The 23255-nt window shown below is 29.6% G+C and overlaps 1 protein-coding gene across 1 annotated transcript in view; it reads left to right on the top strand.

Annotated features, from left to right (window-relative positions):
- Positions 1 to 23255, top strand: part of LOC111626485 (unconventional myosin-Ib-like) — a 472422-nt gene that overhangs the window by 199177 nt on the left and 249990 nt on the right. The window contains exons 9-14 of the mRNA XM_023369864.1: positions 1675 to 1781; positions 6037 to 6184; positions 7180 to 7298; positions 12796 to 12882; positions 12977 to 13042; positions 22774 to 22878. Coding sequence (XP_023225632.1) covers positions 1675 to 1781; positions 6037 to 6184; positions 7180 to 7298; positions 12796 to 12882; positions 12977 to 13042; positions 22774 to 22878 — 632 coding nt within the window. The remainder of the gene's footprint in view (positions 1 to 1674; positions 1782 to 6036; positions 6185 to 7179; positions 7299 to 12795; positions 12883 to 12976; positions 13043 to 22773; positions 22879 to 23255) is intronic.

Genomic DNA, 23255 nt, shown 5'->3' with positions numbered 1-23255 from the left:
GCGGATTTAGGATGATGTTGTTTATGCTTAGTAAGTGTTGTTCTTGTTTTCCTTTGGAGTTGCTCGAGATCTGTGTGAGTCCAATGTATAACTCCAAAAGAGTATGTGAGTACTGGGATGACATATGTGTTTATTGCTTTAACTTTATTATTATTATTATTATTGTATTATTTTTTTGTTTACCACGATTAATTTCTTAATGTTTTATTTATAATTTTTTACGTTTTTTAACGTTTTATTTACGTTTTACGTAATTAATTTTAATTTTTAAACTGTTGTATTGCTCGCGTTCTATTTTACGTTCATTTTCGTTTTAAAGAGGCTTAACTGAAGAAGACTATTAAATATAGTCGAAAATGTTTTTATTTTATTAAATACTTCATTGCTGGAATTACTAAGGTGTTTTGATTATTTAAATTTGATGATTGAATGAATTTAATTTGATATCACCTTTGATCAGTTTGCTGTGATATTGCCTAGTTTGTGTCTGGCTTTAAGAATAAACTAATTTGTAATTATACAGTATATTTATATGGATTTGTAGTATAACATGATTGAATGTGTGTGAAATGGCCCTGGTAGTGAGTTTCTTGTTCAGTGAAGAACAAATTTGTACAGACTAATATATAATAATGTTGCCAGATGTTCATATTATCCAAATTCAATTGAAAGGAGTTTTGATGATGATAAATAAAATAGGAATTCCTGGTATATTTTGCACCAATTTATAAGGGCTGGAAAAAATAGGATTTTCCTACAGGTATGAGATACCACGTTGCTAAACAGTGCAATTTCATATCAGGTCATTTTATCATACATGATGGGATAGCCAACTGAACAGGACTGTTTTCTGAGTGGGAGATGATACTGCACTCTTTAACAATGCTGTTGAGGAGACATTCAACTACCCTAATAGAATAATTTATATTTTGTATGCTGTTTTCATCAGCACTGGTTTTGATTATAAAAATTTCATTTTAATCATGAATAATATTTTATATAATTACTATGTGATAAAAATTGAGACATTATTTTATGATTTTATTTTTTTAGAGGTGCTGCAATTTTAGTGCTTATCACAAGCTACTGTTGATTGTTTTTAAAATAATATGTTATTAACGTATTTAAAATTGCCTATACAGTAGAGCCTTGATTATCCGACTCAATTGGGGACTGGAGTTGGTCGGATAATTGAAAAGTCAGATAACCGAAAAGTATGAAAAAATCCATTATTAGTGTAGTATATTATTATATCCCATGTAATTAGTATATCGCTATTAACCTACTTTGTGTTGAATTTTCATCAACGTTAAGCCTAACAAAAATTTTTAAAAATAATAATCGTTGCTATTGTATCGTTAAAAATTAGAAAATTAAGCCTCGTTTAAATACTGGCTCCCTTTCATGGTCGAATGAGTGTTGCCAGCTAAAACATGTAAAAATAATATTAAAGTATCCAAGACATAACCAAATATTGTAGCGCCACATCACTAGCGGACATTTGAAATTTGCTGACTAGGACGGTCGGTTAACCGAGGTGTCGGTTAATCAGGGGTCGGATAATCGAGGCTCTACTGTATATTGTTTTTTAATGAAAATTATTCAGAATAGTGATAAAATATTTTATTTTAAATCAATTATTTCACTTTTTATGATAAATTTATTTTTGCATAGAAAGTTTGAAACTTCAAAGGAACCTTGACAATTATTATTTTTTACGACAAAGTCGTTGTTCACATGCAAATAATATAGATGACAAAGCCAGCTTTTTAGCCACCAGGGTAAGATCTTTGATTTACTATATTATTATTTTGTATATTGATGATTTTTATGTCTACATCTGAGAAAGGAATAATTTTCAATATTCTTATTAGACATTCTTAAAAATAAATTACAATGAAACTATAAAATAGACATACAGGTATCCCTTGTATTACATAGTAGTTATGTTTCAAAAAAGTGCTGTGTTATGCAAATCCATGCTATATGAAACAAGTGACTTGTTAGAACCTCTATTAGACCTGAGTCTAAGGGTTTGGACCAAAAAAATGACAAGTCGGCTTATAACCAAACAAACTCTTTAATGATGGCGTATAATTAACAAGCAGGGGACACATAGAATGCTAACCCTCGCATTACATGACTCTCACATACAAAGAATTTACCTTCACCCTTTTTCCACCAAAAAAAAAAAAAAAAAACACTTTAGTTCTTACGAAATCCGTGGGATCCCCTTTTTCGATCATGCATAACAAGGCAAGACTACAAAATTAACAAAGAGGGATCAACAGGAACCCATGTTACTCATAGCACCTTCTCTTAACTGGAACAAAAATATTGATCCGATAATCATCACACATGAAGAATAATTTATCTGGATGATCCTTCTGTTGATTCTTCTACTTTTTATTGTAGTCCTTTCTGAAAATTAAGAGTTCATCACCTTGATGGAAACGGATTGTGTTCTCTTCATAGAATGGTCTCGTTAACCTCGTCCTTACTCTCTATCCTGGATGATCTCTTTTCCCACTTGTTAACACATGTCCTCCTAAGGTTTTACAGGTGATGCAAACAAACAAACAAAAAGTGCTCTTTCACACACAGTTCTGCTATTTATATCTCCCGGGTCTGGACATCTGTCATCTACATGTGATTTACCATCCAGCCAATCCCATGGCTTCTCTCACTAACCCAAGGGGAAGGTGATAGGGAACATAGAGGGAGGGCCGCATATCACAAAAAAAAAGAAATAAACGTACATACATGAATAATCAGAACAAATATATACAGTTAAGTAGTGGAGCACTGCAGACTAATGCAAAGCATAGGGTTATGTTAGCAACAAAAAAGAATTATATACTTTTGCTAAGAAAAATGTTTATTAAAGCAATCGATACTTTATTTCCAGTCAATAATTAATTAACAATCACAATTTAAAGTACTGTATTATACATTAATATTAATTTTAGTTAAACCAGGGCATTTTTTTTTTACAAAGTATCATTGTCATCTTAGCTTTCTTGTTGATTTTGATCAGAAATATCAGCAAACTTTTCATATTTTTTATTTTTATCATACAAATTTTTATGGATGACAAAATAAAAATATGTTATTAATCAAAAATTTGTTCTAGTGGGTCACATTTGTTCAGCTGAGTACTGAGTGATTTTTTCCAGAATTTGTGTTCAAGTACTGAGATACTGCTATATTTTGTTCAATTTCAAATTTTCGCCATTCTATATCACTGGTAGATATTGTGTTTGGCATTCAAATAGCTTGACACATGTACTAAACCATTGAACTATTATAACCTTAAAACAGTTGCAGTGTTGAAACCAAGTGTGGAGTATAACTGAAGAGCTGTGATTATCGAAAGTGTTTATGCTGGGCGCTTGGCAACAGAAATCATTCAGTTCTTCAGGTACCCGAGATCAACTGTGTATGATGTCATTGCAAAGTACAATGAGTTGGAGAAGTCAAACGAAGGTTTTACAACACCGTTGAGGAAAACTCACTTGAAGGAGTGCATTGTCAGGACACCCAAAATCATTCAATGGGCTCAGGAGCTGATTTTTGAGGATTCAGGTCAGTCAATTTGAAAGTTGTCGTTGGTTGTTGGTGTGAGTGAGAAAACTATGTGTAGAATCATTGAAGAGGACCTCCACTACAAGTCTTACACAATTAAAGTGAGACAGATGCTTTCTGAAGCTGCCAGGACAAAGCGAGTTGAACGCTGTAACCTGCTTTTGCATTCCTTAAGAAACAATACTTCCAAATGACTCAGATTTTTTTCTGAAGAGAGAATTTTTACTGTCAATGCGAAAATCAATTGAAGGAATGACCATGGCTCGCCCAAAATTCTGAAGATGTCCCCATTATTTCAAGAATGAAATTTCCAGTGAATGTTCATGTGCTAGGTGTTGTGTCCAGTGAGGTTGATGTCATGCCACTGTATTTCTTTAACAAAGGGAAAAATGTCACAAAAGAAGTTTATTTGTGTGTTGTGATAAATGTAGTGAAGCCGTGGATGGAAACTGTGTCATCTGGAAAGCTGTATGTTTTCCAGCAGGATGGTGCGCTCACCCACACAAGTTATTTGGTGCAAAATTGGTTGTCAGACAATGTTGACATGTTTTGGTTGAAAGAACTCTGGCCTCCCAACAGCCCAGATTTGAATCCTTTGGACTTCTATTTATGATGCGTAGTTGAAATGGTCATGAACAAGTCCAGACATCCAAATGCTGCATCATTTAGAGCAGCTATTGAAGTGGCATTTGTCAATATGGACACATTAAAGTGCACCTGTGCATGCTTCAGACAAAGGATAGAGGCAGTCATTCAAGCAGGAGGAGGATATATTGATTAAATGTATTCTTTATGGTCTTACAAACAATGTGGTTAAAAAAATTTGTAAACTTTTTTGTTTTTGCAATAAAAAATGTGTTTGGAAGAAATGTGTAATTTGTCCAGATTTTGGCACCACACCCTGTATATTTATGTAAAGTACTTTTGTGGCCTGCTGAATATACCTAAATTTCTAATTTGGCCCATTAGGAAAAAAAGGTTGGATAACCGTGGTCTAGGGTCTGTTCACATGTGAGTTGTGTTGCTGGAGGCAGAGATGACATGTGTCCTCACAAAAACCATTTATTATAGTAGATAATTGGTATAATGTATGTTGATGGGAAGTTTGTCATTATGAGGTCGCTCATCGAAGTCCATAGTTGATAGGGAGTCTGATCCTTTTAGAAAAGTTGGAGCTAGACAATACATTGATAAAGTCTTATACTAATGTTTTGTTGATTGCCCTGGGCATAGATGATAATAGTGAAGTGATTGGTCAAATTGAGTGCTCGTCGGAAGTCAGGAAGGGATAATCCTAATGGAAGCAAAACAGATTAGTCATGTGAGACTGGCATAAAACTGCATTTTGACCTTGAAATTCAATTTTTATAGTTTTTCTCCTTCAAATCTCACCTTTTGATTGGTCCAACTTCCCTTGTCTCACTTTTTGATTGGTCTTATTCTTGTCTCCAAGTGAAAACTGAGATTGGTTCAGATTGCAAGAAAGATCTGTTTCGGAGACTCTATCTGATACTGTCCCTTGACTCTGACCAAGATATGTTGATGGAACTTAGAAATCTATGCTCATAATTTAGCCTATTATTTCCTTTCTTATGACATTTTAGAATTTGAAAGATCTGGCGTAATATCTCTTTGACTGTCAAACCTTCCTCTTTTCATGATTTCCTAACTTACATCAATTTTATACAAGCATTTGTGTTAGTGTTCTATCTCTTGGTTTGACATTGACAGATTGTTTAACATGTGTTAGAGTCACCTTGGGACTTGTTGTTTATCTTTGTGTTGGATTGTTTCGATAACTGAATTTTTTCTCCTCTCTCTTATGTAACCTTTTGTTATATTTTAAACATTGAAAATTTCACAATTAACATGATTTTGGACCTTATCTGGAACCTCACATAAATACAAAGATTAATTTATAAAAAGAAAATAGAGTGACAGTCTTAACAGCTAAAGTCTGAAAGCAATGTTGATGACACCAACACCTGGTTGGTAGGAAAGTTAGTGCAATTTTTTTCTTACTTGTTTTATGAGTTTCCATTAAAATAAACCTGATGAAAAGCACAAAATAATTTGAAGAGTTCAATATTCTAAAATCATGGGTAAATTTGACACAACATGCATGCTTACTTGAATAAAAAAAATATAGATTGGCAAAGTTTACCCTTAAAAATTGTGAAATTTTGTTAGGAGGATTTTCAAAACTGTGTTAGAGCAAAACCGGAAGTTTTGTTGTATGGGGGATAGCTCCAATTTTTAAACCATGTTAGAACAAAACCATGTTATAGAAGTACTGTGTCAGGGGATACCTGTACTTCTATAAATATGTATATAATTTGAAATATAATTATAATTGAAATATATATATTTCAAATTAGCTGTTGTTTAAAATTATTAATAACTTGGATAATTAAGAATTTATGAATAGAGTAAGAGAGACTTTTTATTTAGAAAGCCATGGAGCTAATAGGTTTTATTCAAGAAGAGATCACTGCTGTTTTACAAGTAGTTGCATGTGTACTTAAACTAGGAAATATTCAGTTTCAACCTCAGGCAAATATTGATGGAACAGTAGGATGTTCTTTAATGAATGAATATGGTAAGTTTATTATTAAATTATAAAATTTATGTATGTTTAAAAAAAGATTTTTTTAAAATGTTTAAATTGTTGTTGATGATATTTTCATTTAAGTACAGTATCAATAAATTCTCTAAAAATTAAAGAAAAAGTTACTATTATTTAATGTGGATAATCTGCAGCATCAGATACACTACAAAAAATTACTAGAATGGAAATAAAATCCTCACACAACTTACACCACTGTATACCTTGTGCCTCAAATGGCCATTGAAAGCATCACTTAACCAGTATGCAGTTTAGAAAGTACCATCTCAAACATTAAAACATTGTTTTTTATGTTTTATTTCTGTTGACAGTTCATTACAGACATAATTATAAAAATAAATGAAAAGGAAGACTCCTAAACTTCATGTGTTAAAATACAAATGGCCATTAAAGAAAAAATTTGGGAACATTCGCAAACCATGTAGCCCAATATTTTGCAAATTTTTACTCCCTCCCTGCCCTGATAACAGTGGCTGGACAAGTAATGCCTATTTCTAAAACCACATTGCCTAAAAACATCAGATTTCCAATTGCACAGTCTGTAAGTTTTGAGACTAATTTCTTTTTTACAGCTATACTTTTTTTAAAACTCTTTCTGCCTTGTAGACACTAAGAGGGTCTTTTTTTAGCAAGCCCATTATGGATTTGACCAGTCCTACAGCGGTGAGAAATGGGGCCAACGTATCTGGTTGCACCACCCCTGAAAAATTCCTGGGGATTTTTTTTGATTTATCCGGATTCGATTCTGGGTCCCCTAGAGCAGGGCTGCCACCTTGACTGCTCGGCCATCTGGCCTTTAATTTACAGCTATACTAGTGGGGCTGTTTAGTGCTTAAAAAACAGGAGAATTAAAGCAAGAATTCCTGAGATAATGAATATTAAATTTTATTATATAAGAAATATAATCTTTATAAAAAATATTATAAATCAGTTTTTTATTATTTTTATTATTATTTACTATTTTTCAGAAATTTATGATGTTTGTGAATTACTTCAAGGAGATTGTTCAATATTTCAATCAGCATTAACTCAACGAACAGTAGAATCAAGGCATGATGTTATAATCACAGAATTATCAGCAATGGAAGTAAGTGAACATGGAAATAATGAGTGAATAATAAAAATATATGAGATAAAATAATAGTTTCTATTGCTATTTTCTAATGGAAAGAAAATGAATTTATCAAAATTTAATTGATGTAATCAACCTGTGTTATTTAGGTCAAATGTAATTTATCAGTTTCCATATTTAAAAAAATATACAGTACTAATATAACAAAATATAGAAACTGAAGGGAATGTCAGAAAATAAATTTTTATTTTAGAAATCAACTCCAGAAAAAGTTTAATGAAACAGAAATGTTTTCACTCTAATTTGATAAGTTTTCATCAGTTGAACATTCTGAAATATAACATACAAATAATATGTATTTAAATTTTATATTTTCTATTCTACTGATATTTATTGAATGTTCTGTTAATTCAAATATGTTCTATTTTAAAATGTTTAACTGATGAAAACCTGTCAAATTAGGTTGAAAACAGTTTTATTTCATTAAAGTTTTTGCTGGAAGCGATTTCTAAGGTTTGAATTTATTTTCTGATATACATTACTATTTATGAAAGTTGCAATACCATGAAGGAATTATCTGATTAGAATGAAGTTTATACCATACATTACTGATATGACTGTATATAAATGATTAAATTTTCAGAACAATACAACAATTATTACTTGATAAAATCAGTACCTTGGAAAGCCTTTGCAAGCTGCAATAACAGCTGCTATGTTATGGAAATAAATAGAAAAATCCAGCATTGATTTTGTATCTTTCCTGGTTATGAGATTTTATTAAAATATAATTTTTATAAATTAAATATCAAACTCAGCTTCTTTTAAAACAGTAAAACATTCAACATCTTATAACGCTGAGAAATATTTATTAACCCACAAACGTTTTCAGCCTAATGAAATAGGCCATCATCAGGTGATAAGTTATCGAACAACTTTGAAAATTGCGTTAAAACGGAACTTTCGAACATTATCAATTCAAAATTAAAACGTAAAATAAATTAACCAATCACTATACAAAATAACTATAATAAATAGATTGAAGCCATATTAATATAAATAATAAAATAAGGCAATATAAAACTAAAAACAAAAATAAACCTAAAAGATTAAATGCACAAAAATGATTAAATTCATAAAAATATATATCAAAAAGCATCACATTATAAAGGCAGATATGAACTAAGACTTTGTGTGTTTTAACTTTTCTTTTTCAAAGCCAACAATGGGGACCGCAATGTCTTGAGAATAGACGCTTCATTCCATTTAACTACTGAAGCCTCCACTTGTGCCATACTTGACAAAACTGTGGTACAATGCCCTTTACTAATGTCAATATGACAAAACCGTGGTACAGTGCCCTTTACTAATGTCAATATGACATTAGTAAAGGGCATTGTACCATGGTTTTGTCAAGTATGGCACAAGCGGAGGCTTCAGTAGTTAAATGGAATGAAGCATCTATTCTCAAGACATTGCGATCCCCATTGTTGGCTTTGCAACATGAAAAAATTGAAAATTATAAGAGTAAATTAAGGGACGATTGTATCAATGCAAGGGATGCTGATGGTTTAGCTTCGGCATGGAAGTTCTTTATAAAAGAAAAGTTAAAACACAAAAAGTCTTAGTTCATATCTGCCTTTATAATGTGATGCTTTTTGATATATATTTTTATGAATTTAATCATTTTTGTGCATTTAATCTTTTAGGTTTATTTTTGTTTTTAGTTTTACATCGCCTTATTTTATTATTTATTATTTTATTATTTATATTAATATGGCTTCAATCTATTTATTATAGTTATTTTGTATAGTGATTGGTTAATTTATTTTACGTTTTAATTTTGAATTGATAATGTTCGAAAGTTCCGTTTTAATGCAATTTTCAAAGTTGTTCGATAACTTATCACCTGATGATGGCCTATTTCATTAGGCTGAAAACGTTTGTGGGTTAATAAATATTTCTCAGCGTTATAAGATGTTGAATGTTTTATTATAATTTTTATATTATTAATTATTATGAAATGGCAAAAAGCTTAGTTTTGAGAGTAGGGATGAGTTTTATAAAAACTTGTATATATTAATAATAATAAAAATCTTCATTAAGTCTGACCCCTCTTGAGATATAATATGACCCACCTCTATCTCTCACCTCTTTGACCTTTAACTACCAAAATTTAGCAACATCAATGTCCCTTACATACAAATTTACCCTGTAAGATTCATTTCTTAATCTTTATCCCATCCTGGGATATTAAATAAAATCAACAAACAAACAAACACATACACACAGAGTATTAGTTTTTTGGGTTCAGAGGTGTCAAAACATCATGATTTCTAAAATATGAAGGTCAAATATGACTCTATTACAATATTATATTATAACAGTCTGGTATGTAATCCATATTACATTAAAACAGCCAGGAAAGTAACATGAAAATAAAAATTTGAGATTATTATAATACTTTCCCATGTTGTTTTAACAGCTGGAAAAGCAGTAGACTTTTGATGGTATCCTGAGGAATTTTTGTTGGGTGGCTTGTATGCATTTCCATAGTTCATTGGTTTTGACTGCTGGAGGACAGATGTGTTTAATAGATGACACGTTTGATGAATAGGCAGACTAAGGAAGAAGTGGTATCTTTTGTACCTCAAAGAGGTTTTGAACGTTCCTGGCAACATGTCGAATATTGTCGTACTGGAATATAATGTTAGAAGTGCTCTGAAGGAAGGGTATGATTTCTCCTCTACAACTTTCCTGATGTAATAGTCACTGTTGAGATTACCCTCAGGTCATAGTAGATGAAATTATGAATGGTATCCAATTGTGCCCCTCACCATTTCATATGACTTTCAGCCAGTAGGATGCTCTAAAATGCATGCCAGAAGATGGCATTCACCATGATATCTTCTAATGAGTATGTGACCATCATTGTTATTAAAGTTAAATTGAGATGTGTCTAACTTGTCAAATATGACTTGTTGCCAATTAGCACACAATTGTCTGTATTCATGGCGCCATTGTAACTGGAGATATTGATGGTTTAGGGTCAAGGAAATCTGTCACTAAGAGATGTATGCAACCAGACCCTTTTAAATAGATGACATTGAACTATTCTGGCAGACAATGGCAACTTGTTGCAGTGCTTCACTGCTGTGCTAACACTTACAGTGACACAGAATGGTCTGTCACTGGATGTGGAAGAGATGCCTGTAATCCTGTAGTGTTGTCACATTTTTTTGTTTACCACTGAATTTTCAATGTACTTGGTTCTCTTTGGTCCACTGCCTCCAAACCATGCATCACTGTCATGGTGTTTTCTCCTATATAAACAGCAATGTCATGGTATAAAAATCCTCCTCCATTCAGGCCAATCATGTACCCATATTCAAACTCTTGTTTGTTGGTATATTGCACTCTTTGTTGTGAAGCATAATGTGTAACAGTCACTGCCATGTGTTATATGTACTGTACATATATTTATATCTAGAAAAATCCACTTATAATAACTGCAACTTTTTTTGTCTTTCTCTTTTGTTTCTGGTTGCTGTTTATTTTATTACCTATAGGGACAATAAATGCAGTGGGAGTGGAGAGGGAAGTGTATATAATGAATGGACAGAAGAAAACAGTCGCATTTTTGCTTGTGTAGAAGGATAATTGAGGAAGCTATCTTTCAATGAGTGAAAGGGATAGGAAGATTGCCAGGTCCTAACAATCCAAAGATTATATGAGGCTTCACTGATAAAGGGAAGGATCTCTGACATTGTACCATTCTTGCTTTTCAATACCAAAAGAACACATTATCATCACAATTCATTATTTTGGGCTCTGAGGTACCTCTCTCACATAATCCTTGCAGCTGACAGTCACTAGGAAAAGTCAGTCAGCAAATGAAAAAAGATGCAGAAGAGTTTAAAAAGAAGCTGGAGAACGTGATGAAGGAAGAGGAACTAACATCTGTTGCAGTGTACAATGCTGATGAGACTGGTCTGTTTTTCAAAATGCTCCTTTCAAAAGCCCTTGTTGCCAAGAATGAAAAGGAAGCTCATGGGTATAAACAACAGAAATAACATGTCACACTGATGGCATGTTGTAACAATGATGAGAATCATAAACTTTTCCTTCTGGTGATTAGAAAAGCCCAACAGCCATGATGTTTTCAGCACAGCAAGATGAGTACACTATCAGTAGATTATTGAGCTCAAATGAAAGCATGGTTGGACTCAAAAATTCTCCTTGTGGTTCCAGGTGTGAAGGAAGAACTGAAGAAAAAAATTCCATAAAAACTATACTCCTAATTGATAATGCTCCCAGATATCTCTCCACCTTCTCTCTGAAATCAGGTGATATACAAGCTATCTTTCTCTCACTTAATCCAACTTATAGGTTGGATTAAGTAAGTTGGATCAGGGAGTTATGGAATCAGTTAAGCATAGCTGTTGATATGCAATTATTACCTCCCTATTGGACAATTCTACTGAAGCTATGCTGAAGATGTGAAAAGCAATCAACATGCGTTATTGCAAACAGCAGAAGCATGGAAAATTGTGGAGAGTAGAAGAATAGTGAAGAATTGGAAAAAAGTATGGCCTTTGATTGACACTGAGTTGGAATTCACATTGAGTGATAGTGAGCAGTCAATTCAGAATCATTTCCGGATGCTGTGTTCATTGATATGTTCCACAAGCTTCCAGGAGAAGAAGTTGATAAAAAAGACATTACTAATTGGTTGAATGAGGAATATTGTGCAGTAGGTCAGGCTTTAATAGACAAAGAAATCATCAAAAGTAATGAGGAAGAGGACACCACAGAGGCAGAGAGAATGAAGATTTCTCACACTGCTGGTGTCGAAGCTGCCAATATTTTCCTGCAGTACATAATGCAACAACCAGACACATGCAGTACTGTTGTAATGTTCATAAAGAGATTGTGGGACAAAGTGTGTCATCAACAAGTATCATTATTAAAACATATAAAAGTCTGTGACATTTTTTAATTGACTACACTGAGTAGAAGATGCAACATTTCAAATGTACTGTATTACATTTTAAACTTCTTTTACTGTATACAAATACTTGTCTCTTATTTGTTTTTTAGATATATGTGCATGTAACATTAAATGACATTAAGCATGTAACATTAAATTAAATAAAGAATTAAACTGATTTCTTTTATCTCTCAGTAATCAGGCACTCTTGCTAATTTGACATTCCTCTGTGCAAGGAATGGCCAAATTTGCAAGAGTCTACTGTATTAGCAAATCACAGATTTATCTATTATTACCAAAAGTGGCAATAAAAATACTGGTAGAATTTTTTTTCATCCAGACAGTCTCTATTAGGTGATATAACTCTAAAAATTATCTCTATTCAGTACGGTAAGTGAAGAGTATATATGATCTGTAGTTTGTTATATATCTTAAATTTTCAAACATGAAATAGTATATATAAAATATCTGAGTAACAGTTCTAGTAATCATTATTAATTTTATTATTTTAAATTTTAATAGGCTAATTATGCAAGAGATGCCTTATGCAAATCACTGTATAGCAGGTTATTTACTTGGTTGGTTAATAAAATAAATGAAAATATTCGGGTAAGTTGAATTACATTACAATTTAATATAGCCTAATAAAATACTTTATGTATTTGAATGTATATATTTAATGGTTTATTTATTTGTATCGCAGGCAAAAAGAATGGGAAAAAGAAAATGCTTAGGAATTTTAGATATCTACGGATTTGAAGTATTTGAGGTAATATTTTTTATAGTTTTGATGTAAAATGTTTAATTAATAATTTGTTGAATAACAGATATTACAAAATGAGAATAAAATTATTTGATTATCTTCATTAGCTTATTCTCATTTGTTTTTTTCAATTTGGATTGACAGTAACAAACAAATCTTTTAAATTTCAGCAACTTAAATTTATTTGGAACAAACATGTTAAGAACAACCTGAAGAAGTCCTTTAAACTTAGGCTTTTGTCCATGTTTCAAAGCTTTCCTCAGCTTGTATAACAGCAAGAAATAAAATCTTTCAATTATGGAATATTGGTAGAATTTAAATCCGCTGCAACATACAATCAGGAATAAAGAACAAAAATTTTATTCCTTTTGTTCTTGTACAAAGAACCTGAAGAAGGTCTTTAAACAGTAGAAAACATTTATTGCAAATAAATTTGAGTTTCTGGAATTTAAAACATGTATTTGTTACTGTTATTACTTGTGCTAGCCAGTTGATTTCCTACATTTCAGCTAGGATATATTTTCTAAGTTTTTGAATTTGAAAATCGGAATATTATACAAATTGAGATTGTGAATTAGAAAAGTAGCCCAAGAAATTCTAGAATTTTAGCTTTTTCTACATTAAAAACAAAAAGGCATGCTAATGTTACTCACTGAATTATCAATACATTAAACTATTCTTATTCCTTGAGAATATTTTGAATAAAAAATAATTTTTGCTTTTGTGGCACAATATTTGAGCTTTGGCAATTTGGCAGCCTTATTCAGGAACTCAGTTTCTAAGTTTTCATCTATTACCCATATTATGAAATATATTACTGCTTTATTTTCTTATATATTAAAATTACCTCAATGTATAATTGGCAATATTATATTAAGAACTCCAAATGAAGAGAATGCAAGATATAAACAGTATATCTTTAAATTGCTTTGCAAAGTCTGGTTCACAAGTGGGCTAATTTGGCATTTACAAAAAGATGCTCATAAAATAAATTGAATCAGTAATGATCAATTGAATCTGTAAGTACAAAACAGTTGAAGATAGTGAAGAAAACATATCTGTGTATGTGAACAAACACATTATTAACTTATTTTGTTAAAAAGGAAAAAGACATCCTACAAAACACTATAACTTCATTAATGGTAAAGAAAAAAAAATTAAAAATTTGTAGCTACTTTTGGCTTGCCTATTATAATTTATTGTACTTTCTAGCTTTTTTCTTCTTTATAGATTCAGATTAGGAAATCTGAACCTATAAATATGACATTATTAAGAATTTTTAATGAAGACAAATCATAGTTTGACTCTTCACATTTGGAAGAAGAAAAAAGCTAGGAAAACAAAGCAATACTCTGCATCATTCAACATTTTCAGATTATGTTTAAACAAGCAGTTGGAAACAAGAACTGCAGTTACATGAAACAAAAGAGAACAAAACATCAAACATTGAGAATTTAATCAACCAACAATCAGCCAAATTATTAAACAAATATTAATTAGAAATAATGTTATTAGAACATTATCTTTGAGATTATTCTAAAAATTAAAATTACAGCTACTATTTTTATTAAGAGATGGTGCCTAACACCTATCTTTAGTTGTTCTAATCATGTAATTTCTAATTAATATTTGTAGTATAATTTCTGTCCAATTAGTTTGGCTGATGGTTGGTTGATTATTAATACATCAGGTTCATGGGAAGTCTATATATTGAAAATTTACTTCATGAATTGAAAACCATTCCACTAATCTCTATTGAATCATTAGAAGATCATTTTTTAGCAGATTATTTTTTCATCAAATTGAGAACTCTGCTTAGTATCAATTGTTTGTTTTTGAGAAGCTATTTTAAAAGTATTGATTGATCATCAGAATATTTTATTGTAAATAAATGATGTTATTTCTAATGGAGTTTATTTTATTTTTTACAAAAAGCTAAGTCACACAACTATCCATTGGCATTACAGAAAAATATTTACTTTGCAAGTACTTTTGACAGTATAATGTTTTCTTCAGGCTAGGGATTGTATACCGGTTTACCGATTTACCAGTTAACCGATAAATTGACAAAAAAGCATTTGGTAAACTTACCGGTAAATTTTTAAAATTTACCGGTAATTCGGTAAATGAAAAATCCACACTAGAAATTTTTATGTAGAAAATATTGTGTTTATAGATATTGAAAAGGGCAAAAGAGACATTGAAAATAAAAAAAAAGCAGGTAAGTGTAAGCAACAATATACCTAATTATTAATTTTAAGTGAGATATTTTTTGTTTAATTTTAATTTAAATTTTCTTGGGTTTGAGAGGCGCTGCAAATCGTACAGAAAAGTGCTAGTTAGCATATGTGATTTGTGCTCTATTCTATTCTATTCTTCTCCCCCTTTTTTCATATGGAGATAACACATTTGTGCTCTGCAGTTTTTTGAGAGTTTTAAAGGTTTAAAATCTTTATAATCAACGTTTTTTTTAAAGAGTAAGTAAATATCTCCTTTTTTAATATTTAAAATAATAATACGTAAATATTTCACGTATTTTTTAAATTAATAGCAGTTTTGAATACACCACATTATGATAGGACATTAATGCAATATTATTGTAAAATAACATTAAAATTTGAACCTTAAATAATTTTTTTTACTTTTAACAACTGTTTAAAATAATTAAATACAAATATTTATTACAAGATTCTAATATTATGCCTTAAGATTGTGCAAAATATGTATTATTCTAACCCTATTTTCTTGGGGAATCCCCATTGCTCTCACGCATGAAAATGAAAATAATCAGTGACAATCAAAATTTTGCGTTAGTTAAATTTAATACTTTAATAGAAGTATATAATGTGAAATTCGAAGTTCATATAATTTTATAAAAGAAATTAATCTTTTAAATTTAAAATAAAAATTCCTTTAACCAAAGGAACTTGACCCTACAGAAACGAAATATAAAGTACATGAGAAAATTATAACTCTTTCTATTTAACTATAAACATTCTCACGATCAAACCGTGTGTAGTTTACAAGTATCGGCGAAATTCGTCATATTGTTGTCATTTTAACACCAACTTTAACCCCAACCTGCTAAAACAATTGGTCACTTGACGAATTTTCCCACCACAAAATGTATAAAAGCCATAATTTTTCCCCTCTCGGGGAAGTCGCTGATCAGGGAGTCGCCCATCGAACAACCAAGACGGACATTCGCTTCCCTCTGACCTACCGTACAACATTAATCAGAAGACCTTGTATCCCAACTCGCACCACCTTTCAGAAATTAAAGCCATCCGATATCATCGAAAGAGGTATGAACGCTTTATTGTAAACTCTCTCTCTCATACGTGAATTAGACGTACAGTGTTAGACACCTTTGTTTTATATTTTGACTTTAATAAACTGTTAGTTTAGAAAAAAATAGTGTCTTTACTCGACCCCTCCGATTCTCCGCCACTCGCGTAACGCGTAACGGTACGCAAACGGCATCCTTGACAAGAAAGTAGGTCACTGACCTGTGGCCGGCAAGGAGAGGAACTTCTTCCCTCCCCGGCAGCTCACAAATTGATGTAGCAGGAGCGGGGTTTCAAACTAAAAACCCCTGCAAAATCCTCACATATAATATCATGATTGATTGTCCATCAAAATCTTTATTATTACATTATAATAACCCATTACGTCAAGACACAGTGTTTCTCAAACCTCAAATAGATTTACATAGGCCTATATGAGTTCGAATCTTCGAATACTATTTTTTTTTGTTTTATTATTTTTTGCTGGTTTAAAATCTACATAATGTATTACTTTTTTTGTAGAAACCATGGATAAAAATTCAGTTTGGTTCTACTTTAATCGTACAGAAACGAGAGATGTAGCTGTATGTAAACAGTGCAACAAAAAAATAAAAGCAGCAGGTGGAAGTACTAGTGGTTTACATAGCCATCTAAAAAGTCAACATAAAATTAATCTATTAAAAAGAAACAATGAAGAATGCTCAAAAGAACCAGCGATTGATACAAGATCAAAAATTACCTCTTATTTCAAGAAAAATGACGAATCTCTTGAAGCTGTACTCTCAAGAATGATAGCAAAAGATGGAATTCCTTTTAGCAAGTTTTGTACATCTGCAGATTTACGAATGCTATTAAAAGCAAGAGGCTACCAAAATATACCAAAATCCCCAAAAACTATTCAAAAAGTAGTTATGCAATATGCAGATAAAATTAAGGAAGAGGTATCGAAGGAAATTTTACAGCATACGAACAATAACAAAATGTTTAGCCTTACCACAGATGAGTGGACATCAAATAAAAACCGCCGATATATAAATGTGAATATTCATGGAAGTGATGGTAAATTTTGGAATCTTGGATTTAGTCGAATTTATGGACCTGCGCCTGCTGAGGTATGCGCAGAATTAATAGAAAATAAATTAAAAGAATTTCAAATTTCTTTGAAAAATATTGTCTGCATAACATCGGACGGAGCTGCCGTCATGAAGAAAACGACGAAATTACTCAATAAAAACTACCAGCTATGTCTTGCACATGGATTGCAAATTGCAATCATAAAAGTTCTTTACAATATAAGCACATCAGATATACAGGATGATGATGAATATAATGCTAATTTACTACTTTCTACAGATTCTGATTCTGATAATTCGGACATTGAATACGATAATTTTGAAATAAACCAAGAAACTACTGGCTCTACCGAACTTATTCTACAAAATGCAGAATTAAATTCTTTAATTACAAAAATACGGCAGATTGTAAGACGTTTTAGAAAATCGCCAACCAAAAATACATTACTACAAAAATATGTCAAAGAAATTATTGGAAAAGAACTTTCTTTAATTTTAGATTGTAGAACCAGGTGGAATAGCTTATTAAACATGCTAGAAAGATTTTTATTACTTAAAGATGCTGTCCGAAAAAGTCTAATAGATTTGAAACTGGACTTAGATTTCAATGACAGAGAAATAAAATTACTATCAAATATAATTTCAAGCCTGCAACCCATTAAGTTAGCCGTTGAAACACTTTGCAATGAAAAGACTAATTTATATATAGCCGATGTTACTTTGAAATTTATGTTGGATGAATTAACCAACCAAAATACATTTTTAAGCGTTGAACTGAAAAATGCATTAATATATAGCATAAAGGAGAGAAGGACTGCTTATTCAGACATATTACACTATTTGTCAGACCCTAATTTGGTTTTGTCAAGTCAAGAAAATTATGATATTTTTAATATAAACAGTAAAGCAACAATAATCAAAAGCATTGTTGAAATACTTACAACTATTGTTGATAGTAATCAGAGTCACTTAAATGATCCTGATTTGGATTCTAATTCAAATGAAAATATTGATACTTCTACACCTAATGTCGAATTATCCATGAAGCAGAAACTCTATGACCTTATCAAACAAAAAACAGAATGTCAAGAAGTGTCAGTTCCACAAGCAAAAAACACGAAAGATTGGAAACAAATAGTAAAAAAAGAATTAGAGTACTTCCGCCAAGAAAAAGTACGGGGGAAGTATATTCAAATAGTATTTGATTGTTTAATGACCATTCGTCCAACAAGTGTTGAATCAGAAAGGGTATTCTCGGAATCTGGATTATTTTGTACAAAGATTAGATCAAAATTAGGAGATAAGACTTTAAATAATTTAAGTTTCTTAAGAAGTTATTTTTTAAAAAATGGTAATCAGTAAAATTGTATTAGGTACTATATATTATTTCTGTTGTATTTTTATTTTTCTGTATTATTTTATTTCTGTTTCTAAAAGTTATTATTATAACTTTTGTTTATTTTGTTTAGAATAACACTTTAATTTTTATATTTTTTATATTCTATATCTTTGAAATAAAAAATGTAAAATAGAAATCAAAATGACTTATATTTTTTATCACCTTAACATTAATTTTCAGGAAAAAAAGTTACCGGTAATTTACCGGTAAACCGGTATTTTAATTTTCATTTACCGAATTACCGGTAAATAAAAAAGTCGGTAAATTTACAATCCCTACTTCAGGCAATACCATTCATAGAAAACAGAATGTTTGAATTCAAGAAGTAGAACACAAACAGCAACTAACATTTTTTCAATATATTTCTTGTGCACAAGCATGGAACTTAAATTACACATATAAAAATTACAAAATTATGCAATATTCAAAAATAAATCTATATATGTAAAAGAAGATGTTTGTTTTTGTTTGTTTGTTTGCTATGCACTCTTATACCATTCGACCAATTGCTACAAACTCAGCAGTTATGTTCACATACTTTAACTTATGTAATGTCATACATCCCACCTTAAAATATCAATTTGATTTCTATAAATTAATTAATTTCTATATATATTCGATTTGCTGGCTTTACATGTAATGCCATCTATTGGCAAAAAATTTAAGAAAATAATAAACTAAATATAATTCTTGTAAAAAAGGATATAATTTTAAAAAATGCATTATATACTGTATTATATTCATTTAATTACTGCAGCAATGATATAGCACATGTATTTTGCACTATACATTCTTCTTGAATTCAAACATCCTGTTTTCTATGAATGGTATTGCCTGAAGAGGACATTTATATACTGACAAAAGTACTTGCAAAGTAAATATTTTTTTTGTAATGCTGGTAAACAGTTGTGTGACTTAGCTTTTTGTGATAGTATATGGCATCTAGATTTATTCATATTTTATTGATTTTATTTTTGAATTAGCTCAATATTTTAAGAATTAAAAAATGTTGAGATAAAATACATAAATTATTATATTTTTATTGAAGTTTCCTTTTATTTTCTTACAATTAGATGCATTTATAAATGCATAATGCATCTAATTGTAATTAAAAATAATATACAAGGTATAATAAAATATAAATTTTTATATAACCTATTATTTCCCTTTGCAAATGAATAATATGATGAAAAGTATTTAATAAATAATTCTTGGGATTCCCAAGATTTTGAAAATTATTTTATTTTTCTAGGAATTCCTGCAATGAAGAAACTTGTATATAAGTAGAAATTTTAGTTACAATATAATGATTTCTTTATGCATTTGCTGATTTAGCTGATACCTCTGTTTAATATTAGTGATTTAAATAAACTTTTTTTATAACAAAATATTTTGAATAGAGTAAAATCTGTTTATTATACTTCGTATAGACAAATCACTTTGGAATTTGTCTATATTGAGGAAGGATGATGATAGCCAACTAATGCTTACAACATCAAGTACAATATAAATAACACTACAAATAATGAAAATTTGGTTTTATTGACTAACATTAAAAAGATACATTAAAGAAAAAAATAACCTGAAGATTTATGAATTATAATTGTTAATATTATTAGTAATGGATACTTGAGGATAGCTTGTTAACTCTATCAAAAAAGTTAGCATTTCTCCAATCTTACCCATTGTTAAAAATGTATTGCTTACTTCATTTAAAAAANAATGTCAAGAAGTGTCAGTTCCACAAGCAAAAAACACGAAAGATTGGAAACAAATAGTAAAAAAAGAATTAGAGTACTTCCGCCAAGAAAAAGTACGGGGGAAGTATATTCAAATAGTATTTGATTGTTTAATGACCATTCGTCCAACAAGTGTTGAATCAGAAAGGGTATTCTCGGAATCTGGATTATTTTGTACAAAGATTAGATCAAAATTAGGAGATAAGACTTTAAATAATTTAAGTTTCTTAAGAAGTTATTTTTTAAAAAATGGTAATCAGTAAAATTGTATTAGGTACTATATATTATTTCTGTTGTATTTTTATTTTTCTGTATTATTTTATTTCTGTTTCTAAAAGTTATTATTATAACTTTTGTTTATTTTGTTTAGAATAACACTTTAATTTTTATATTTTTTATATTCTATATCTTTGAAATAAAAAATGTAAAATAGAAATCAAAATGACTTATATTTTTTATCACCTTAACATTAATTTTCAGGAAAAAAAGTTACCGGTAATTTACCGGTAAACCGGTATTTTAATTTTCATTTACCGAATTACCGGTAAATAAAAAAGTCGGTAAATTTACAATCCCTACTTCAGGCAATACCATTCATAGAAAACAGAATGTTTGAATTCAAGAAGTAGAACACAAACAGCAACTAACATTTTTTCAATATATTTCTTGTGCACAAGCATGGAACTTAAATTACACATATAAAAATTACAAAATTATGCAATATTCAAAAATAAATCTATATATGTAAAAGAAGATGTTTGTTTTTGTTTGTTTGTTTGCTATGCACTCTTATACCATTCGACCAATTGCTACAAACTCAGCAGTTATGTTCACATACTTTAACTTATGTAATGTCATACATCCCACCTTAAAATATCAATTTGATTTCTATAAATTAATTAATTTCTATATATATTCGATTTGCTGGCTTTACATGTAATGCCATCTATTGGCAAAAAATTTAAGAAAATAATAAACTAAATATAATTCTTGTAAAAAAGGATATAATTTTAAAAAATGCATTATATACTGTATTATATTCATTTAATTACTGCAGCAATGATATAGCACATGTATTTTGCACTATACATTCTTCTTGAATTCAAACATCCTGTTTTCTATGAATGGTATTGCCTGAAGAGGACATTTATATACTGACAAAAGTACTTGCAAAGTAAATATTTTTTTTGTAATGCTGGTAAACAGTTGTGTGACTTAGCTTTTTGTGATAGTATATGGCATCTAGATTTATTCATATTTTATTGATTTTATTTTTGAATTAGCTCAATATTTTAAGAATTAAAAAATGTTGAGATAAAATACATAAATTATTATATTTTTATTGAAGTTTCCTTTTATTTTCTTACAATTAGATGCATTTATAAATGCATAATGCATCTAATTGTAATTAAAAATAATATACAAGGTATAATAAAATATAAATTTTTATATAACCTATTATTTCCCTTTGCAAATGAATAATATGATGAAAAGTATTTAATAAATAATTCTTGGGATTCCCAAGATTTTGAAAATTATTTTATTTTTCTAGGAATTCCTGCAATGAAGAAACTTGTATATAAGTAGAAATTTTAGTTACAATATAATGATTTCTTTATGCATTTGCTGATTTAGCTGATACCTCTGTTTAATATTAGTGATTTAAATAAACTTTTTTTATAACAAAATATTTTGAATAGAGTAAAATCTGTTTATTATACTTCGTATAGACAAATCACTTTGGAATTTGTCTATATTGAGGAAGGATGATGATAGCCAACTAATGCTTACAACATCAAGTACAATATAAATAACACTACAAATAATGAAAATTTGGTTTTATTGACTAACATTAAAAAGATACATTAAAGAAAAAAATAACCTGAAGATTTATGAATTATAATTGTTAATATTATTAGTAATGGATACTTGAGGATAGCTTGTTAACTCTATCAAAAAAGTTAGCATTTCTCCAATCTTACCCATTGTTAAAAATGTATTGCTTACTTCATTTAAAAAATATATTGATTATTAAAATTATATTAGCAATTTAATTATTATACTGTAATAATTTGGTAATATAAGTAGGTAGATATGTCATCTGTTGATAATTTTAATATTCATTGAGGATTGATGATGATAATTGATTTATTAATTATATTCTATTTTATTAAATAATTTTCTTAATTTATTTAATTATATAATTTTAACTAATACTTGATTTTTGTATTTGTTGTAGAATAATGCTTTTGAACAATTTATCATAAACTATTGCAATGAGAAATTGCAACAAACATTCATAGAATTTGCTTTAAAACAAGAACAAGAAGAATATGTAAGAGAAGTAAGTATTAAGTATTATTTTGACAAAATAACATTAGGAATAAAAAATGCTTTAATTCATTTCTTATCAGAACTGTGGTTAATTATTAATTTAATTTATTGAATTGNAAAAATGTTGAGATAAAATACATAAATTATTATATTTTTATTGAAGTTTCCTTTTATTTTCTTACAATTAGATGCATTTATAAATGCATAATGCATCTAATTGTAATTAAAAATAATATACAAGGTATAATAAAATATAAATTTTTATATAACCTATTATTTCCCTTTGCAAATGAATAATATGATGAAAAGTATTTAATAAATAATTCTTGGGATTCCCAAGATTTTGAAAATTATTTTATTTTTCTAGGAATTCCTGCAATGAAGAAA

Source organism: Centruroides sculpturatus, unplaced genomic scaffold (genome assembly GCF_000671375.1).
Source record: "Centruroides sculpturatus isolate CEXI.00-Female unplaced genomic scaffold, Cexi_2.0 scaffold318, whole genome shotgun sequence".
In the NCBI taxonomy this organism is placed as follows: domain Eukaryota; kingdom Metazoa; phylum Arthropoda; class Arachnida; order Scorpiones; family Buthidae; genus Centruroides; species Centruroides sculpturatus.
Note: the sequence above shows the minus strand (reverse complement) of the source record. Positions and strands in the feature narration are given on the sequence as shown.